A 19619-nucleotide genomic window follows, 5' to 3' on the forward strand; every position below is an offset into this window, starting at 1 on the left:
AATACAATAAATAGTTTTGATCAGTGCCCTGGAGAAGTTTCGTGTCCCACCAGCATCTGCCCTCATGGCCTCAAGTGACACCAGAACACAGAGCTTATGAGGAGTTTGACCACAGCCATAGCACACCTCGCTATTTCCTTCTTTCTCCCTGCTTTTTTGTCCATCTTCGTCTAACAAGTCCAGTCCCCTCATTAAAGGCAGAAGAGCTTAGATCCTAGTCACGTAGTTGTTTGGGAAAAGGCCTTGTTTACCTCTCAGCCTCCCTGTCCACCATCCAGAGACATCTAGACATAAACATTAATGGACACATATCATAATTACTATGTTCTGTCACAATACAAACATTTATATTACGTAAAACAAGCATTTTGAACCCTCTCACCTTCTTTAACGATGTCAATGATGTCATCTGCGTTGAAACTGAGCTCGTCTGTGTCTTGGGCGTCGTAGGCATAAAGAGCTTTACACTGAGGTACCTGGGGCTTCGGTTTGGGAGCTGGTTTGGGACGGCCACCTCCTGGAGTGGGCCTGTCTGTGGACTGTCTGTGGGCCCTTGGAGAAAAGCACAGTGGACATGAACTGATGGAGTTGCATGTGATGTTTCTAACACTGCAGCAAGCACAGGGACGTGCTTCTACGAGTGCAGGTAAGTATGAAGTCAACTAGGCTCTTAAAGCACCATATAGCTGCTGTTATAGGGTTAGCTGTCTGATTCTGTGGTGTTAGTTCATGTGTTCCCCACTAGATGGCGACAGGTTCACATTCATCGTGTATACAAATACACTTCTTCATTCTGTCGGTCCTCCACCTTACTTTAAAGCCCAGATTTGTTTTTATTTTTATTTTTTCAGCTGTTGCGATGGAAGGTCATTTGTTAGCCCTTCAGTTTTCATGATGCTCGGCCCTCATCATGACTACAACAGGGAAAATGTTAGAAAATGCCCAACCCAAAGTCCTTAACCTTGGTGAAGTTCAAGGAAAAAACAGTCTCTCATATAATTAGATATTCACAATCTGAACTCTATTCAATAACATAAACTACCGTTCAAAAGTTTGAGGTTAGTAAGATTTATTTTATTTAATATTTCTGTTCGACAAGAACACATTGAATTGATCAAAAGAGACAGTAAAGACTGTCAATTGTTACAAAGAAATTCTAGTTTAATCGAATTCTGTTCTTTAATCACTGTTTTCACAAAAAATATTAAACATCAAAACTGTTTTCTACATTGATAACAATAAATGCTTCTTGAATACTATATCAGCATATTAGAATGATTTCCTGAAGGATCACGTGACACTGAAGACTGGAATAATGGCCATCAAATAAGATATCTCCAAATAAAAAAAAGAGTTCCTTCTAAACGCAATTCTGCTGTTTTTATTTTAATTTTGATCAAATTAAAGGCATATTCAAAATATTTCCACCGCTAAACTTCTGAACAGTAGTGTAAAATTTATCAAATGTGATAAGGAAATGGAAATCCAAAATGAGACAGAGAGGATACAATAGTTTATTTGAAGTTGGGCATCTCTGGTGTTGATCTATTGTTATTCCACAACCACTGAACCACAACCACTGCCACCTAACAGAAACTACACACATGCTCAGACTCACATTCCTCCATTGTCAGATGGTTGTTGATTTCTGCTACGGTGAAGAGATACATGCATGTTACATTCAAATGCAGTTCACTGTTTTGTTTGCATGGATAATATCTGGGGATCAGTTCCAGCCATGAGTCTAGCAATTAGCTAAATGTTTATCTTCAATAAAACAGGTGTTGTTAGCTATTTCATTTCAGTTGGATGTGTGCATGCTGTGTGCTCTCACCCTGCGGCCCCTTGGTCTGGTACTTTGAGGAAATCCAGGTTGGTTTGCTGGGCTGCATGTCTGCTGCCTCTGTCCTTGAGCTGACTGACATTAGTAGGCAGGAATGGACGGTCTGTGTTTCCAGATGTTGGCCTCGGATTGCTGTGATGTTGCGAATTTCTCTGATTGGCAGTGTGATTTGCATTCTTTAGCCCTCCATTCTGGTGAGCAATTGCTGGGAGACACACAAGCTTAAGAACTTTTTAACAAATGTGCATTGACTGAGGTTATGAGAAGATTAGGAAAGTCAATGTCAGAGGGTTACTGTACCTGGAGGGCCGGGTGCGACTCGTGTTGGGGTGTGGTGGTGCGTCCTGGACATGCTGGGAAGGCTTTGAGTGATGCCCTTCTTAGTTGGACCTGAATGATTGAATTTGGGTGAAGGAGATCTTGTATGAATAACAAATAACATTCATTTAAATGATATTAAATGAATTCTCGAGTCATCACTCACGTGAATTTTTGGGCAAACCCGGTCCAATGCTGACCTGCAGCATTTTGTTTGAGGGTCGCAGCACGGCTACATCCCCTTGACCTTGGATGAACTGTACTTGTCTGGACCCTCCGGCATTCCAGGGTCCCCATCCTTCCTTCTTCAGTTTCATTTCAAGTCTGCAAGTCCGATCACAGACATTCATTAGATAATGTCTTCATCTTTTCACTTCTTAATTAATTATAAAGTCACGGCTTTGCTGTAACTGTAGCTGCATGTGGAATATATTTCAGCCTACGTGGTGCTAAATTTGAGAGGTAGTTTTTTCTGTGTTCTCTCTTCATATCGTTGTGCCAGTAAACTGATGAACTCCGTCTTGAATACACACTCCAGCAGGCTGTCATACTCCTCCTCGTGCAGGATCATGAAGTCATCCTGCATTGTGCTGTAGGGGAGATAAATGTCTGTTCAAGACCTGCAATAGCCACATTTGTTTGATCATTCAACATGAAAACAGTCTTTTATTTCAGATTGCATGCGTTGAGGCACTTTGGGGGGTTTCCATAGACACATGTTGTCAGGTCACATAAAATAGCCAGTGATACGGTGACTGTTGAAGTTTGCACTGTATCTGGGACACATACAGAGATGCCCTGCTTCACGTAATAAACTTAAGTCCATTCTAATGAGTTTTTTACAAGGTGTACTTTCCCTTTCTAACAACACCTGGTTCACATTATTGACAACCCCCAACTCCAAAACCAAAATATGCAAGGTTGTCGGGGGCTGGTACCTCATCCTGGGTCCTTATTTGTTAGATCAGTAATCTAGGTTCCTTTGAGAGAGTACTGGATGTTTGATCAGTTCCAGGGAACACAAAAAACAACAATTTTTTTTAATGAGACCGAAGTTTTGTATATAACAGATTTCGATTCAACATGTGTTAAGTAACACAGCGCAGACGATGGCTCTAACAACCAGACTGGGCCTTTGATGTCTCGACAGATGCAGATGGTTATGCAAGGCATTTTCGGGACTGCATACAGGCTCTTTTTTACAAATGGAAGGGAAGTTGCAGCCATTTGGCTCCTTGTGGCCTAATATACAGGTTTTTACAGTTCCTATTCAAATAACTGAAAATGTGTGCCGTTTCACCTCAAGTTTTTTCACCTTTAGATGAACTGACTGAGCTTGTGCGCTGACGTACCTTAAGGAAACAGCCATTATCTTCTCCACGTCAATTCTGCGCTTCAGGACCTCTTTCACCATCCCTTTCTCTGGCCCCTGCTTCACTTTTTCTCTTCCAATCAGGTAGACGGATTTAGGGGTGAGGATCAGGTCTCTCTTGATGCTCTGAACATAAAAAATACAGTTTAAGTCACCTTTACTGGCATACAGTATAAATGTTTCATGTCAGCTTGGCAAAATTTGACAACTTGTTCAAAAGAATCTGTGTGCTAATTTTGATAACCTCACCTTAAACCGCCTGTCGAATTTGTTGACTTTGTCTGCAAAATCGATCTTCTCCCTCTTGCCCACAAACTGCCTGAGCTCAGGCCGGTCATCCATACCTAGGTAATCACCCACAAAGTTCCTGTTCAAGCTGTGCCTTCTTCTCTCCTTCCTGTTCAGCAGCAGATCAGAGGCTGGATGTAGATAGAATCAATGTTCAGTGTTATTTTCAAAAAGCTTTAGTTCTTATGCCATGTCCCGCCATTTACCAAAAAAAAAAAAAAAACAGAGAGAGAGAGAGACATCAGGAGAGTATGCTTGAAAATAAATATGAGACGTGATTTGTGAAGAAAACAAGGAGAATTGATACAAAAGAAATTAATTAAATTTATGTGATATAAAATGTTTTGCATTTTCATCAAATTTCCAATTCGAGGTTATGTGGGATATTTGGGATATGGTTGACATTGCATTTATTTGATCGAAAAAATACAGTAAAAACTAATATTGTGAAATATTATTACAATGTAAAATAAATATTTTCTATTTTAATGATTTAAAATTGTAAAATTAAATTTTCAGCAGCCGTTATTCTAGTCTTCAATGTCACGTTCTTACATAAATTTATTCTAAAACGACATTTATTTATTTCTTTTGAACAACGGTATAATAATTTTAATAATAATACTTTTGAATGAACCCAAACTTTTGCATGATGTTTATGTCAACATTTAGACATTGTTATTGGCTATTAAACACTTGTGGCAGTTTGAAAAGTGCTTTAATAAAGTGTTTTTATTCTAAAATTGGCCCGAAAGGGTGCATATCTGAACAAACACACTTGTCTTTGTGTGTCTATTATTACTTTTAAATATAATGACAATAATTCCGGTGAAAGCAGCAGTTGAGGTCAGTCTCCAAAGATATACAGGGGAAAACCACTGAATTCCTCTTTTAACTGTGACTCATTCTACCATCTCTTAATGTTTTTGTCTTTGTATGTAAAATTTTAAATCATCTGAGGGTTGAACTCACCCTCCTCTCTCATTTGAACATATTTCTTGCGTGCACAATATTTCCTCCAGGCTGTCTGAATGGCTCTGGCATAACCATCAAATTTGCGCTCTCTCGTTTCCTCCAGCAGGAAGAGCTGTGAACAGAATATAACGCAGGTTGTGTAAATGAATCAATAAAAAGTTGACTTGACACTGACACTCTCTCTCTCTCTCTCTCTCTCTCTCTCACACACACACACACACACACACACACACACACACACACACACGATAACAAATTATGAGAAAACACACAAAGAAAACCCTTTTTGTCTCCCACCCCACACACAAACTAACACTAAAACGTCCACAAACCTCCCATTGATAATCATTTTAGTGTTATTGCTAAGTGATAAACAGCATTTTTTATACTAATTTTGCACAACTGTGAAAAAGCAGAAAATTCAGCTTTGCCATAACATGAATAAATATATTATAAAATAGAAAATAGCTATGTTAAATAATGATATAATGTAATACTTCATTTAAATCAAATAGAACCTGGGTGAGGATAAGAAACCTTGTTCAAAAGCACTAAGAAAATCTTTCCGCCCCAAACTTTGAATGGTAGTGTATGGAGGGTTTAAATAGCTTAAATGAATGGATATTGAAATAATATCACAATATCAAAATAGCAACCATATTGCAAACCATTTGCTTTCCTCCCCTTGTCTTTTTAAGGTAAAATGTGGCCTAGACATTGTTTCTTGACCTTGCTGGCGAGATTCATCCCATCAGACTGTGTCAGACAGGATGTCTCACACAAACACTGTCAGACTCACCTTCATCAGTTCTCACAGGGATCAAAGAGTTCATTCTGGCAGAGCGACTACTGCACGCACACTCTCTCTCTCTCACTAAAGAAATTCCTGTAGTCATGAACTAATTACTCCATGTCAGCACCTTATCAAGAAGGAGTTTTGTTATCAGAGGCAGGCCAGTTCAAATCAGGGCTCTCCCATATTTAATATTACACACGCACACATAGAAAAGGCCACGTTTTAACACCTATATGCCAAAGTCACACATCTCTGGATAATCTGGTGCATTCATGCTGAGCCACAGAGCCTTTTTCTGTGAGTCTATGTATACGTGTGTACATCTAAATGTCAACAGTGAGATCACAGCACATCCACAAGCAGTGCTTTCATAAGGAATCCAAAAAAAAAGCGCTGTGGAAAAAGCAAAGCTGTCTTGGACACAACAGAAGCAGCTTTACCACAGCACTGCAGTTGTGTATCAGATCCAGAGTAATGTTGACCTAACAGTGCTGACGTGGGACCGGTCCAGTGTCCCTCCTCCTTCCCTGCTGACTGCCCACTATTCATCACCAATCTGAGCTGAGCTGATGTCTGCGAGACAAAGGCTGACTTTTACACTTCATCTCTCTCCTGCCTTTACAGCACAACTCAAATGTTAAATGTAGACCAAAGCAAGAAACAATGTTCTACATACTGCTAAAAGGGAAGCTTGTGTCAGTTGCTGCTGGTGCATATTGTCACTAATATTATGTTTCCTCTTTAAACATTTAAAAATTGACTTGAGAAGTGAAACTATATAGGCACTGATTTCTCTTTCTCCATTCTGTCACCAATGGAGTTTGGGTTCCTTACCACTGTCAACTTTAGCTTGCTTAGTTGGGGACACAATTTCTGGCAATATTGTTGACTTGATTCCACAGACACTATTGGAAGAGAACTGAACTGAGCTGGACGATGACATCACTGAATCAATTATGAACCGACATTAACTGAAAAACTGAATATAAATAAAGGTGACTTGACTTGACTGATACATTTAAAAAGTATCAGCATCATTACATTATAACAAAAAAAATTTTTTTAAAAAGTGGCATTTTTTTTTTTTTTTTAAGTGAAATACTTTTATTCAGCAAGGACAAATTAAACTGATCACAGGTGACAGTAAAGGCATTTATAATATGACAAAAGATTTTTAAATAAATGCTGTTCTTTTGAATGTTCTATGCATGAAATCACAGTTTCCACAAAAATATAAAGTAGCACAATTTTCCACTTTTATAATAATATAATTCTATTAAAAAACCCAGGATATTAGAATGACTTATGCAAGCAAGAGTAAAACATCCCGAATAAAAGAGGTTTGGTTTTAAATGATAAAACTTTAGTTGAACTGTTCAATATTAAGACACTTTCTGGCTGTCAAACATATGGTCACATTAGACTGTGTTCAATTCACTTTCATTCATACGCATACGTGAATGTAGGAGAGCTGGAGAATTTGGTGAATTCTGTCATGTGAACTCTTGTAGTGAGAAGATGTTTGACTAACAGAGGATCAAAATGTGCAATACTGACTCTTTAAAGAGGAGCAGACATTGTATTTGAAGTGTACTACTACTTGTTAAGATAACTTTATATTTATTAAAACAGACTTGATGATATATTCTGTTGCTGAAAAATATTCATTGAACTTGTCCAAACTTGTCAGATCTTACCGATTCAGGGGCTTTGATGAAGATTTTGGTATGTCCGAGCTGATACTGGTCTTGGTCCATGTTTACAGAACGCAGGAGATGCATCACGCCCTGCCTCTCATCCCCGTGCCACGTCGGCCAGGACTCCTTCGTCAAAATGGCATACCTGAAACAGAGAGAACACGAGGAAGTTTTCACCATCTGGAGAATGAAATCATATATTTGAGTAAAGTATGCATTTTTCATTCATGCAAAAGTATAAAATGCTCAGCTGAAAGTGGAACCTTGTGTAAATAAACTCTATGAAGTGTGTGTGTGTGTGTGTGTGTGTGTGTGTGTGTGTGTGTGTGTGTAAGATAAACACTGGCAGGGTAGAGTAAAAAAATAACTCTAAAACAAACAAGACATTTAATATTAACACAACGAAGGATGATTCAGGTTTTTAACAACCCAATGAAGCATGTGAAGTAATTGGTGTCATCATGGAAAAATTTAGACCCTTAAACCAACACATATTTCAGTGAAGAACGCACAGAAGAAACTGCCTAACTATTGGCCCAAAACTAAAGATGAACCAAAATCTATCAACATATAGTTTCTTGTGAAAATGTGGTGTTTCTCACTGGATGACAAAATTGTAGCGGCAGATGTGACCATATGCTCTCATTCCATGATGTTGTATGAAGAGCTCACTGTCAGGCCGTGAGGATGAATTTTAAACTGTCTTTACCTGTTCAAAAACTTGCGGAAGACTCTTCTGTAAGCATAGCCGGCACGTCTTACTCTGATATTCTCCTTCAGACCCAGATACTCCACCTGGTGCTTCACTCTAGTCAGAGAGAGAGAGAGAGAGAGAGATGGAGAGGAAGCAAGCAAGGAAGGAAGGAAGGTTAATATTTACAGCATTTCTGGTGGTTTCCCCTTCAGCCTTACCAAAATAAATGACCCAGTACAAGCAAATCCAATGGTGACAAATTCTGAGAGCTGAGGGCTAATTATACTGGCTAACTAGAACAATCCTCGCAAACCCTCATAACAGGAAGACCATTAGAGTCTGAACAATACCATGCACAGGATCAGAACATTTCATTCCATGTTTCGTTCCAAAAACACTGTGGCGAAAGAGGAAAAAGGCAGGAAAAGTAAACAAACAAACAAAAGGTGAAAGAACTGCAGAGACAAAGGACAACAATGGTGGGAAATATAATCAGAATCCTTTCGTTGCTACTTTCCTTTTCAGTTTTCCATGTTCAGTTACAATACCCTTCAAAAATGCAGTATTTCAGTTTTTTTTTTCAACAAGGATACAATAAATTTAAATCAAAAGCAACAATGAATACATTTACAATGTTGCACAAGATTTCTATTTCAAATAAATGCTGTTCTTCTGAAAATTTTATTATTATTAAAAAAAAAAGTTTTTCCACAAAAATGTTAAGCAGCACAACTGTTTTTATAATAATAATAAATGAATCTTGAGCACCACTTCAGGATATTAGTAATGTGACACTGGAGACTTGAGTAATGGCTGTTAGATGTTTCTGATAGAATACTTCTGTGATTTTCATAAAACATGAAAAACAAGCTCAGATGCCTCATTAAAGGCAAAAGCTAATAAGTGAGTTAGTTTTGCTCACATAGCATTGATTTTTATATATATATATATATATATATATATATATATATATATATATATATTTTTTTTTTTTTACTTTGACATCAATAAATGTCCACTTTCACAATATGTAATACTCTAAAAATAATGCTAATCAATAGCCCCTTTAATGATGCTCAGGAAGTTCCATGACCGTAGACACTCACCGGCTCTCCTCCCAGTCTCTGGGTTTCTTGGTCTCATTGGGTTTGATACAGCGGATGTAGTGAGGTGTACACTTCATCAGGGTGCTCACCAGATCATTGGCTTGTTTCTGTCATCAGAAAAAGAGGATGTGGAAGAGCTAAAACAATTCAAACTGAAAACCACTTAATCTACACAGGCAGCCAGGCAGTGTAGTATATGAGTAGAAACAGATAGAACCTACAGAGGTTCAGAGAACTGCAAAGAACCTCAACTCAGAAATGAGACTCATCTCACCTTGATTTTACTCCCTGCTGTAGTGGGTCTGCCTTTTTTCTCAGCATTAAGGTTTTCTGGGAACAGGGCACTGATGAAAGGTCTAATAAAGGAAATCAAAACAGACAGGAATGATTTGGGGATGGTAGAAAAAAGAGAAGAACACAGCAGGAGAAATACAGACTGTAACAGACAGGAATGTTTTGAATCGTCTCTCCGCTGCAGACCAGGGTCACTTGAGTTCCTCCGAGGCACAGTGCACATTATATCAGAGCTCAACATCACTATGACAGTCTGAATACCTGTGAATTTTAATCTCTGGTGCTCACTGTTCATTTGTCTCACTAGATTTTACAGATATTAAACATACTGCAGTAAAATGTATTATTATTGGTTTCCTTGTAGTATCTGTAGGACCTTGTTTAGCTCAGGTGTGCTCTTTGAGCAGATTTTGTACCCAATGCCAGTTGATTATATTACAAAACAAAACAAAAATATAGTCTACTCTTATTAAGATGGTTGGGACATTAAAGGAATGTTCTGGACTCAAATAATAAGTTAAGTCCTCGTTGCAGTATCTGTAACACATTAAAGGTTGACATGCAGAAAGCAAGCTTATAATCTTCAAGTGCTCTGAGAGTCAGCTTCAAGCAGAGATCACAGACTGGCTGATTTTTTATGATGGAAGAAGAGTGGCACTTACATTTCACTGCTCTGCATCAGCTCGATCAGGTCAGTGAACAGCACGTCCCTGTTCCTCTCACAGAAACCCTCTGCATCATAAGACACCTGGACACACATAAAAGGTCATTTAAAAAGCTGTGTGTGCTGGACTGAGTTAGAAACTCAAGTCATTGTTTTGAGCCAACAGATGCTCAGATCAATGTCAGATCAACCAACCAATCACTTACATGTAACTTACAATCTGTGTATATACATCTGGGTAAGTATTGAAACCTCAGAAAATGACAATCCATAAATAAATAAATAAATATTTCATTTCGATCTGGACCTTGCTTTTATATTTATTATAATCATTTATACTGTACACTTGTATTATTTCAAAATATGTATCTGACAAATCCACGCATGATGTTATTTATTTTTTCAAATAATTTTGAGACTGAATATTCTCCATTGTAATTTTATTGAATAATAATAAAAAATAAAAATCATCATTATTTCCTTTTTATTTTCTATTTTATTTTTCGGTTAAGGTTTTATTTAGGCTCTTGTTGCTTGTTATTGTTTTTACCCATTTTATTTATTTATGTGTTATGTATTTATATGCAGTCAATGCTAGAAGACACCGATGTCGTATACTTTTTTTAATCATGGGTTTTCCTCTGTCTGTAGAACATGCTTATTATAAATCTAATGGTGCAGAAAGTGGACGGGCTCCTCCGGCCTCCTCTCAGAGAACGCCTCATTGAACATGGGGTATGTGGATGGTACCACACATACTGAACTCAAGTCATCAAAGAGTAAATGAGAGGCCGAGAGAGAATCAGAAGGAAAAAACTGTGAGGGAAATGGAAAATAAGAATAACAGGCAAAAAAAAAAAAATGGGTAAGAAAATTATTTAATGCAGGGAGGAGGATAAAGAGATGCTCATGTACAGTTCTCTCTCCACCCTCAATACCACGACTGAGGTGCCCTTGAGCAAGGCACTGAACCCCCAACTGCTCCCCGGGCGCCGCAGCATAAATGGCTGCCCACTGCTCCGGGTGTGTGTTCACAGTGTGTGTGCACTTCGGATGGGTTAAAAGCAGAGCACGAATTCTGAGTATGGGTCACCATACTTGGCCTAATGTCACTTCACTTTCACTTTCACTTGATACAGAGAGCGGTATAAATACCTTGCCAGCATAATGGTGAATGATGAAGCCCTGGTTCCAGCTATTAAAGTGCTCGTGATTGTTGATCTGCATGCGGAGCTTCTGCAGCATCGTCTGATCTGCACCTTCACCCTTCGCGTGCATAGTAGCACACACATCGTCCAGTATACTCATGATGCCTGGAGGATTCTGAGAAAGGACACAAAATGATAGCGAGGTATTGTAAAATGCATTCATAGCATTAAAATTCATTTTGAGACATCCTATTAAGCTGCTTAAAAACTGTATTGAATTATTATCATTATTATATTCCACCCATCTTATTCATTTATTTATTTACTTTGATTCTTTAAAAAAATATTCTAACCAGTGAAGCATCTTGATCTGTATTTTAAGTATGAAAGGTGGCATACGAACAAAATATTTAATTAGTAATAGTAATATATAGTTTCTCTGTTAGTGAAGCCAATTGAATTTGGATGAATATCAAGCATTTTGAGGCCCCAAGACAGACATTCATTGGAAGAGAAAGGAGGCTTATGTGGATATTGATCTGAGCTAATGTTGGTTTTATTGATTTACCCACACTAGACAATGACAGATCATATCCCACTTTTGAAATGTATGTTTGATTTGCACAGCTAGTAAAACTTACTAATTTACTCTCAATGAGGTCACAGACAATCTTATTGTTGAAGTACTCTATGGGAGTCCACCGGATTCCTTCCTGTACATACTCATCCTGAAAAGAGGAAAATAACAAATTATGAAAATGATCTTTTACTAGGGTGGAGCAGAAGAATATAGTCTCTCCTGTACCGCTAGAACAAAGTTAAGGGAAAGGTGGAACTTTTACTGATGCAAGACAAAAATTCTAGTCAAAGCAAAAACAAAAGCACGTGGGAAAAATGAAATGGTACCTGCTCAGCTTTCAGAGTCAGCTCAATGAAAATCTGCTGCAGTTTTTCATTCACAAAGTTGATACAGAACTGTTCAAATCCATTTTTCTAAAAAGCAAATGAAAACAGAGAAGAGATACTGTCACTATGAACCAAAAATAGCACAGTAGTGGTGACACTAAGAAACAAATAAGTTGCAAATAAGCTTTGGTGATAATGTAACCATCACGAACAATGATTCAATTGTTATTCTTCTCAATAGCATTCAAAAGCCACAGATGTTGCTCAAGAATTGAGCATTTCAGTGGTTGGGACATCAATTTATTAGAGCTGAAAGCTTTGTTTTTTAGAGCTTTATCCAGCTTTATTCTTCTTATGAAGACAACACAGGCAGCTATCTTGCAGGTCTTAATACCAGATGCTAAACCAAGAGATTATCAGATTAGTCAAGCTCATTAATTTGTTAGCTGTTTACAAAAGCAGAGAGGAAACAATCCAGGCAATTAAAAATCATCTTTTCACATTAGGTAGACTGGATAGCTACACACCTTGTTAAATGCTGTGAAAAGAATCCCTCCATGACGAGTAAATAAAACACTCACCTGAAAAATCTCAAAGCCATAAATATCCAACACTCCAGTGTTCAGCTCCTGATGATCCTTAACCATGGCTTTATTGATTGACTGAAGAAAAATAGGGACCCATTCAGTGCTTATTTATTCTCAAACATCAGTTTTTACGAGGGATGTAGGTGTATATGGATTGTACCTCCACCAGGTAGTCAAAAACACGAGAGTGCAGGGCTTTGGAGAGAGCGTCACGTGTGAAACACGCCTGTTCCACATTCAGAGTTACGTCTATAGACTCGGACTTGCCACCCCACTTGCCGTCCATCTTACGGCTGGTGAGTTTTTCTTTAAGCCGATGCTGATCGATGCCCAACAGGAAGGCAGGAAATGCCAGAACTATGAGAAGAAGAGAGAACAGTTTGGTAGAGTCAGAAAGATAATGACATACAATGGCGTACACAAGTCTTCCTAAATATGTAATATACAGTAGCTGTTCAAATGTTTGGGGTCAGTAAGATTTTTTTTTAATGCTTTTGAATGTTCTTATGAAATATTATTAAAATTTATAAAAACTGAATTGTGAGCAGTCATTACTCCACACTTCAGTGTCACATGATCCTTCAGAAATCATTTTAATATGCTGATTTGATGCTCGAGAAACATTTCTTATTATTTTTAATGTTGAAAACTACTTGAAACTGTGCTATATTTTTGTCAGGATTTTTTGATTGAAAAGTAAAAAAAAAGCATTTATGAAATGTAAAATCTAAAAACAGTATATTATATAACATGATAAAATAAAATATAATATTTTAGATTATAATATAACTTTTCTTTTCCAATACATCTGACTCGTGCATTTTTTTCCGCTGTAGTCACATCACAGGAGAGGCACGGGTGAGACACGAGTCACTGACAGCCATTTCTGATGAACCCCGCCTCAAAATGACTCACCTTCTTAAAAAGGAAACTGGCCTGATTCAGTGCTGATAGTGATGCACTCTGTCATGCTGCTTAAGTAAGGCTCATTATTCAGTTGTTTGGGAGTGGCAGAATACCTATAAATGTTATCTTTAGAATTTATTTCCCAGGATGCATGAGCTCTTGCACACGATTTGGTCATAAGCTGACAGATGAGCATTTGTGCCAAGTGTGGTTTTTACATTAGCAAGCCAACACTAAGTGTATGAAAGCCACTGGAGTCAGACAGGAAGAGGGCAATGCAATAAAATAATCTACAGCACATAGTTCAAACGAGGAACTGTGCAAAACTCAGTCTATGTACATACACTCATCATTTTCTACAGCAGCATAATTTCCTGCTTCCTTGAAGCCGATGTTCCCAAGGTGAAGAATTCCTGCCACAATCTGCAGGACCATGCTGCGGTCCATCCCGGAGATACCAATCACCTCCATGGCATGCTGGGTGGGGTCAGACAGAGAGAGGAGAGGAAAGTTACAACAACAGTGTCTGCAAATATGGAAAATACTTGTCATATTTGAACAAACAAATTCTTCACAGCTACATAAGACTACTAGGACAGCAGAGTGTGACTCAAAAACCAAGCTGGCTAAAACATACGTACCAAGGTTTCCTGGAAATCGTGCTTGTCGTTAATATCGTCCACCTTGTAGGAACCTGACTGATTGAGGTAAGAGTAGTAATCCAGTTTGGTGATACCCAGACTACTTTTCTGGTCTCCACTGGCTCCCTCAATTAGCTGTGAAAAATGTAATATTTTCTTCAAGTTCAGCACTTTTATGTCCCAAGGGTAGATTTTTACTAAAACCAATAAAAGTTTTTGAAATTTTGGTCACACTTTAGTTTGGAGACCAATTCTCATAATCAACTATTAACTACAACTCAATAAACTCCTACATTTCTGCTTATTAATATGTGAACTTGGACCACAAAACCAGTCTTAAGTGTAAATTTTTCTTGAAATTGAGATTTACACAACACATGAAAGCTGAATGAATAAGCTTGCTATTGATGTATTGTTTATTAGGATCGGTCAAATATTTGAAAATCTGGAATCAGAGGGTGCAAAAAAAATCTAAAAACTGAGAAAATCACCTTTAAAGTTGTCCAAATGAATTCTTAGCAAAGCATTAAGTTTTAATATATTTACAGCAGGAAATTTACTAAATATATTAATGGAACATGATCTTTTTTTTTTGTACCTTTTTATCAACATTACAATGATCTTTACTTAATATCCTAATGGTTTTTGGCATAAAATAAAAATGGATAATTTAGATCCATACAATGTTTTTCTGGCTATTGCTAAAAATAAACCCCAGTGACTTAAGACTGGTTTTGTGGTCCAGGGTCACATATTTAGTAATATAGTTGTACAGTTGTGATCAAGTTATCTGCATATTTTCCAATCAAGTTTCAACTCATATACACTACCATTCAAAAGTTTGGTGACAGATTTTTTCTTTCTTTCTTTCTTTTTTTTTTTTAAATGGATGCATTATTCAGAAAGAATCAATAAAAAAGCAAGTTTTTCATCTCAAATAAATGGTTTTCTTTTCAATTTTCTACATATCAAAGAATCCAGAATTTTTTTTTTATTATGGTTTCCACAAAGAAATTAAGCAGCACAATCATGTTCCACATTGATAAAGGTAAGAAATGCTACTTGTGCACCAAATCAGCATTTTTTTTTTCTAAAAAAAATAAAAAATTGCTGCCTTGTTGAGCAAGAGACCTTTCAAAAACATTAAAAGAAATCTTACCAACCCTTAACGTCTGAGCAGTAATCTTCCAATATTACTTAATGGTGTGTATTTCTATTTACATGAAATTTAAGCTCTGAAATTAACTCCTGGACAACATTAGCAGACAAACGAAACAAACAGACAAATGAAACAAACTAGTGAGAGTGTGAAAAGTGTTTTAGGAGTGTTTATTTTCTAAAAGCCTGCAAGGCTAAAAGTGTCCACAGTTGAAAAAGCAACAAAAAACTAAAAGTTTCCATACGAAAACTCTCCCTTTTCCAAAACACCTGAGTGGTAAACTCAGAACAACGTGACCTGCTTTTCAGAGCCAAATGGCTCCATCTTCCCTTTTCTGAATTATTCATGAGTTATTCATTCGATTTTTCCTCATAACGTGGTGTGTTTATGCTACTGACGGTCACAGTGACATCTTCTGAGTGGAGTGTCCTCATTCTCACCTGGTAGAAGATGTGGAAGCTCCTCTCTCCAGGATTCCGCATCACCACACGTGATTTTTCCAGAAGGAAGTTGGAGATTTTCCCACCATCTGGCTCGCCACCGGAACTGAACTGAATCTCAAAGTATTTCCCCTGTCAGGGAAGATGAATGTTAAAAAGGCACAGATGTGATATACTGCAGGTGCTTTGACACACACAAACACCCTTCACTATCATTTATGTGTCTCTCTCTGATCGTTTATGTGTGCTGCAGCTGTCTACACTTCCCAGTCATGTGCAGACAAATCTGTAACGACATTACCAGCCCCTGTAGGACCCCTGAATTCATCAAGATGCTTTTTCATTCACAAAACTCTCCTATCCACTACACAATCCATTTGTACCACTGCTTATCCATTCTTTTTACAACAAAACTACACCAGTCCCAAGAGAACAAAAACAAGACTCAACTGTCTGAGCATAATGAAGCAGAACTGCAAGAAAATGTGGCATTCAACATATTTTGTAATGACCGCTTTGGTCTGTAAGTATTTTTAAGCACAGTACTTGCCACGTTTAGGCCAAAGCCTCACGATAACATCATGTTCTTATTGCAGTGGCAAAACATTGTTCTTTCTTTCTTTATGTATTTCAACTGGATGATTGCCCTTTTTTTAGTTCTAGTGCAAATTTGTTCCTCTTAAATATATCCTGAGGAAAAGCTGCAGCCCAACACAAAACATATGCTATCTGTTTTCTTTGATAAAATAAATCTATGGGAGGATGATCGGAGCTTACAAATCGACTGGAGTTGTTGTTCCTCACTGTCTTAGCATTCCCGAAGGCCTCTAAAAGAGGATTGGACTGTAGAATGATGTCTTTGACATGCTGTGTGGATATAAACAGGAAAAAGAGAGAGATTGAGAGTAATGTTGATGTTCTTGAGGATTATAAGTACAGAACTTGTACATTGAACTGGAACTGTTGAAGTTAGATCAGTAATACCCATCTTATAGGGTGAATTCAGGTCAAATTGGTTATCTCAGTGTCAAAAAGTGACCTAAATGACCTGAATTCACCCCACACATACATATCAATGTCAGCATGCGTGCACATTCCACCAGTGTTGGGGAGTAACTAGTTACATGTAACGGCGTTACGTAATTTAATTACAAAATTATTGTAACTGTAATTAGTTACAGTTACTACGAAAAAATGAGTAATTAAATTACAGTTACTTATGAAATTTTTAACGATTACAAAGGGGATTACATTTGAATATTTACACACATCCACGTACAGATTTAACTGATTTCTTTCCCAAATTGCACTGGCAATTCTGAGACATACCGCCCAAATAATTTCCGGGATGCGGAAATACAGTCTGGTTCGTAGAATCCAGTCATAAAAACGAAATGCCTAACGCGGACGGAATATGCCACATTTTGGATAACTAAATCAAAAGTAGGTCAGTACACTTGAATCAAAACATGACATGGACTAGTGTCTGTGAATATCAAGCCCCAAAAATGCAATATATGACTTGCACATTCTGCGTGTCTGTGGAAATCAGGCGCGGACTGGACACCGGGAGAACCTGGACAATTCCCGGTGGCCTGGCAGCCGATTTTGCCCCACTATTTAATATCATTATTGTATACTAAAGCGATCATTTGCGAATCCGCCATTTGATAATTAAATCTCTAATAAGTCATGAATTGTTAGTCATGACTCGCGCGCTCTCCGCGCCTCCGCCAAACGGGTTGGATCAGACTCAATCAATGTAATCAATCAGAGTAATCAATGCGAGAGAACAAGAGAGAAAAGAGTGGACTGTGGAAGCGCACAGCTGGAGCAGAGAAGCAGAACTACTGTTCAGGGTTTTAGGTCAGTTTAATCTGTAAATATGCTTTTTTGTCTTTGTTTTTATATTTAATTAATCAAGCAGCAGCACGTTGCTCATCAGCCATCACTCAAAATACTATATAAAGGACATCATTATTATCTGTTGTAATGTTACAGTAGGAATTTAGCTGAAAAAAATTCAGATTTTTTTTATAGGTTTAGGGGGAGCTACGAGAGACAACAACACAACCCTTACGAAAATTAACATTTTAATATTTAACTATAAATCCAGAGAAAATGGTTACTATTGTTTAACTGTGGTAACCAAAAATGTAAAATTATTTTACAAATGTATTTATTTAAAAATAAATACAAATCCATTTGCAAAAAAACAAAACAAGGTTATTTTACTTTTATATAGGCTAATAAAAGCAAGGTTAATTTTTGTAAGGGAAAAACATGACTTGTGTACAGTATTAGGATTTTTCTATAAAGATATTGTAGTATTGTAGAGTATTGTATTGTAAAGTATAGTTTTGTTCAATCTTGAGTATTAAACTCATGAGAGAGATGGATAACAGAGCAAAATAAAGAGACTGAAGAGAAAAATGGGTGTGAACGTGCAGTTCAGGAGAGAACTTTTAATTATTTAGCATGTCCCCAAATTAAAGATTTAAACCTTTTTTTATGTCAGGTCCATACAAAAAATAGTTTTGTCCATGAATTTGTTTGTATGAGTTTGAATTTTCCAGTCTGAATTTTTTTCCCAGTCCGCCCCTCCTGTAAATTAATGGCAAAGACATGGTTTCATTTACTACACATAGGCCTACTGAAGCTCGCAGTGTTTTCAACCTCTGCCATCTCAATATACTGTAGGAGTACACGAGCACATAAACATAATTTCTAGAACTGCTCTGTGTCACTTCATGTGCATTTTACTTATTTTGAGAAAACTATCATCATATACAAAGAGACAGCAGTTTAAAAAAACACCAATGTTTCAGGAGTTTAGTACACAGAATACGTCACATGCTTATTAGATAAATGTATTTAAGTTGATGTATATGCTTTCATTTATTATTCTTTAATTTTCACAAATTTAGAAAAGTAATCAAAAAGTACTCAAAAGTAATTAGTTACATTACTTTAATAAAGTAATTGAAAAAGTTACACTACTATTACATTTTAAACAGGGTAACTTGTAATCTGTAACCTATTACATTTCCAAAGTAACCTTCCCAACACTGCATTCCACACAGAATTTGCACAGTGTCGTCTACATTGAGCAGCCAAGAGACAGACACACAAATGCAGAAGTTATGGGATATCCAATGTCATCACTGTTTATGACATTACACGTCCGGAGAATAAACTCCCTTCTTTAAGTCCTTGTCAAACATTAAAAAAAAATGAAAAGATATTTTTAAGGATTCTGAAATGACAGTCACTGAAAATTGCTGATGTAACCAAATTAGAGCTGAGGGCTTGTTTGCATTTGCAACACCAGGAAAAGCACACATGGATAATTTGCATATGGACAGAGAAAGTGTAGCGACTACTGTGTAGACCACACAAGTAAAAAAACAGATATACAGAGAGATGAAAAGAAAATGAAACAAAGGAGATGTACCAAACAGCATTGACGGTCATATGATCATGAGGCGATGTGACATTCGAGAGATCCGATCAGACAAAAGATACAAAGACACAAAGTGAGGGTTTTACAACAATATGCTACTTTGTTCAAGATGCCATCAAACATACTCATCAAATCACATCAAATCAATCAAATCATTGGATTTAATCATGGAATCTTTTTAACATGGATATTCTTTGTCCCATATAAGTACAATCGGACTCAAATGTCCAAACTGAAAATTTGTGACTCAAAATGTAATTTTATTTAGTGTATGAAATCTATGTGCTTAATTATAAAAAAAGACTTTAAAACAGTTAAAAAA

The 19619-nt window shown here is 37.1% G+C and overlaps 1 protein-coding gene across 3 annotated transcripts in view; it reads right to left on the reverse strand.

The window, feature by feature from the left end:
* Positions 1-174: 174 nt before the first annotated feature.
* Positions 175-19619, reverse strand: part of LOC132105391 (unconventional myosin-Ie-like) — a 50184-nt gene continuing 30739 nt past the window's right edge. Inside the window, exons 6-29 of one of the 3 annotated variants that reach the window (XM_059510478.1) lie at positions 16612-16701; positions 15835-15966; positions 14236-14370; positions 13939-14071; positions 12849-13045; positions 12683-12763; positions 12102-12188; positions 11837-11923; positions 11203-11370; positions 10046-10131; positions 9364-9445; positions 9090-9196; positions 7999-8097; positions 7290-7434; positions 4794-4908; positions 3783-3952; positions 3514-3659; positions 2605-2751; positions 2328-2485; positions 2144-2233; positions 1835-2048; positions 1619-1651; positions 383-552; positions 175-284 (exon numbers count right to left, since the gene is read on the reverse strand). In XM_059510478.1, the coding sequence (XP_059366461.1) occupies positions 208-284; positions 383-552; positions 1619-1651; positions 1835-2048; positions 2144-2233; positions 2328-2485; positions 2605-2751; positions 3514-3659; positions 3783-3952; positions 4794-4908; positions 7290-7434; positions 7999-8097; positions 9090-9196; positions 9364-9445; positions 10046-10131; positions 11203-11370; positions 11837-11923; positions 12102-12188; positions 12683-12763; positions 12849-13045; positions 13939-14071; positions 14236-14370; positions 15835-15966; positions 16612-16701 (2949 nt within the window). In that variant the 3' untranslated portion in view covers positions 175-207. The remainder of the gene's footprint in view (positions 285-382; positions 553-1618; positions 1652-1834; positions 2049-2143; positions 2234-2327; positions 2486-2604; positions 2752-3513; positions 3660-3782; positions 3953-4793; positions 4909-7289; positions 7435-7998; positions 8098-9089; positions 9197-9363; positions 9446-10045; positions 10132-11202; positions 11371-11836; positions 11924-12101; positions 12189-12682; positions 12764-12848; positions 13046-13938; positions 14072-14235; positions 14371-15834; positions 15967-16611; positions 16702-19619) is intronic. The other 2 variants (XM_059510483.1, XM_059510488.1) reach the window with 2 other exon arrangements.

The sequence above is a fragment of the Carassius carassius genome, chromosome 2, assembly GCF_963082965.1.
Source record: "Carassius carassius chromosome 2, fCarCar2.1, whole genome shotgun sequence".
Classification (NCBI taxonomy): Eukaryota; Metazoa; Chordata; class Actinopteri; order Cypriniformes; family Cyprinidae; genus Carassius; species Carassius carassius.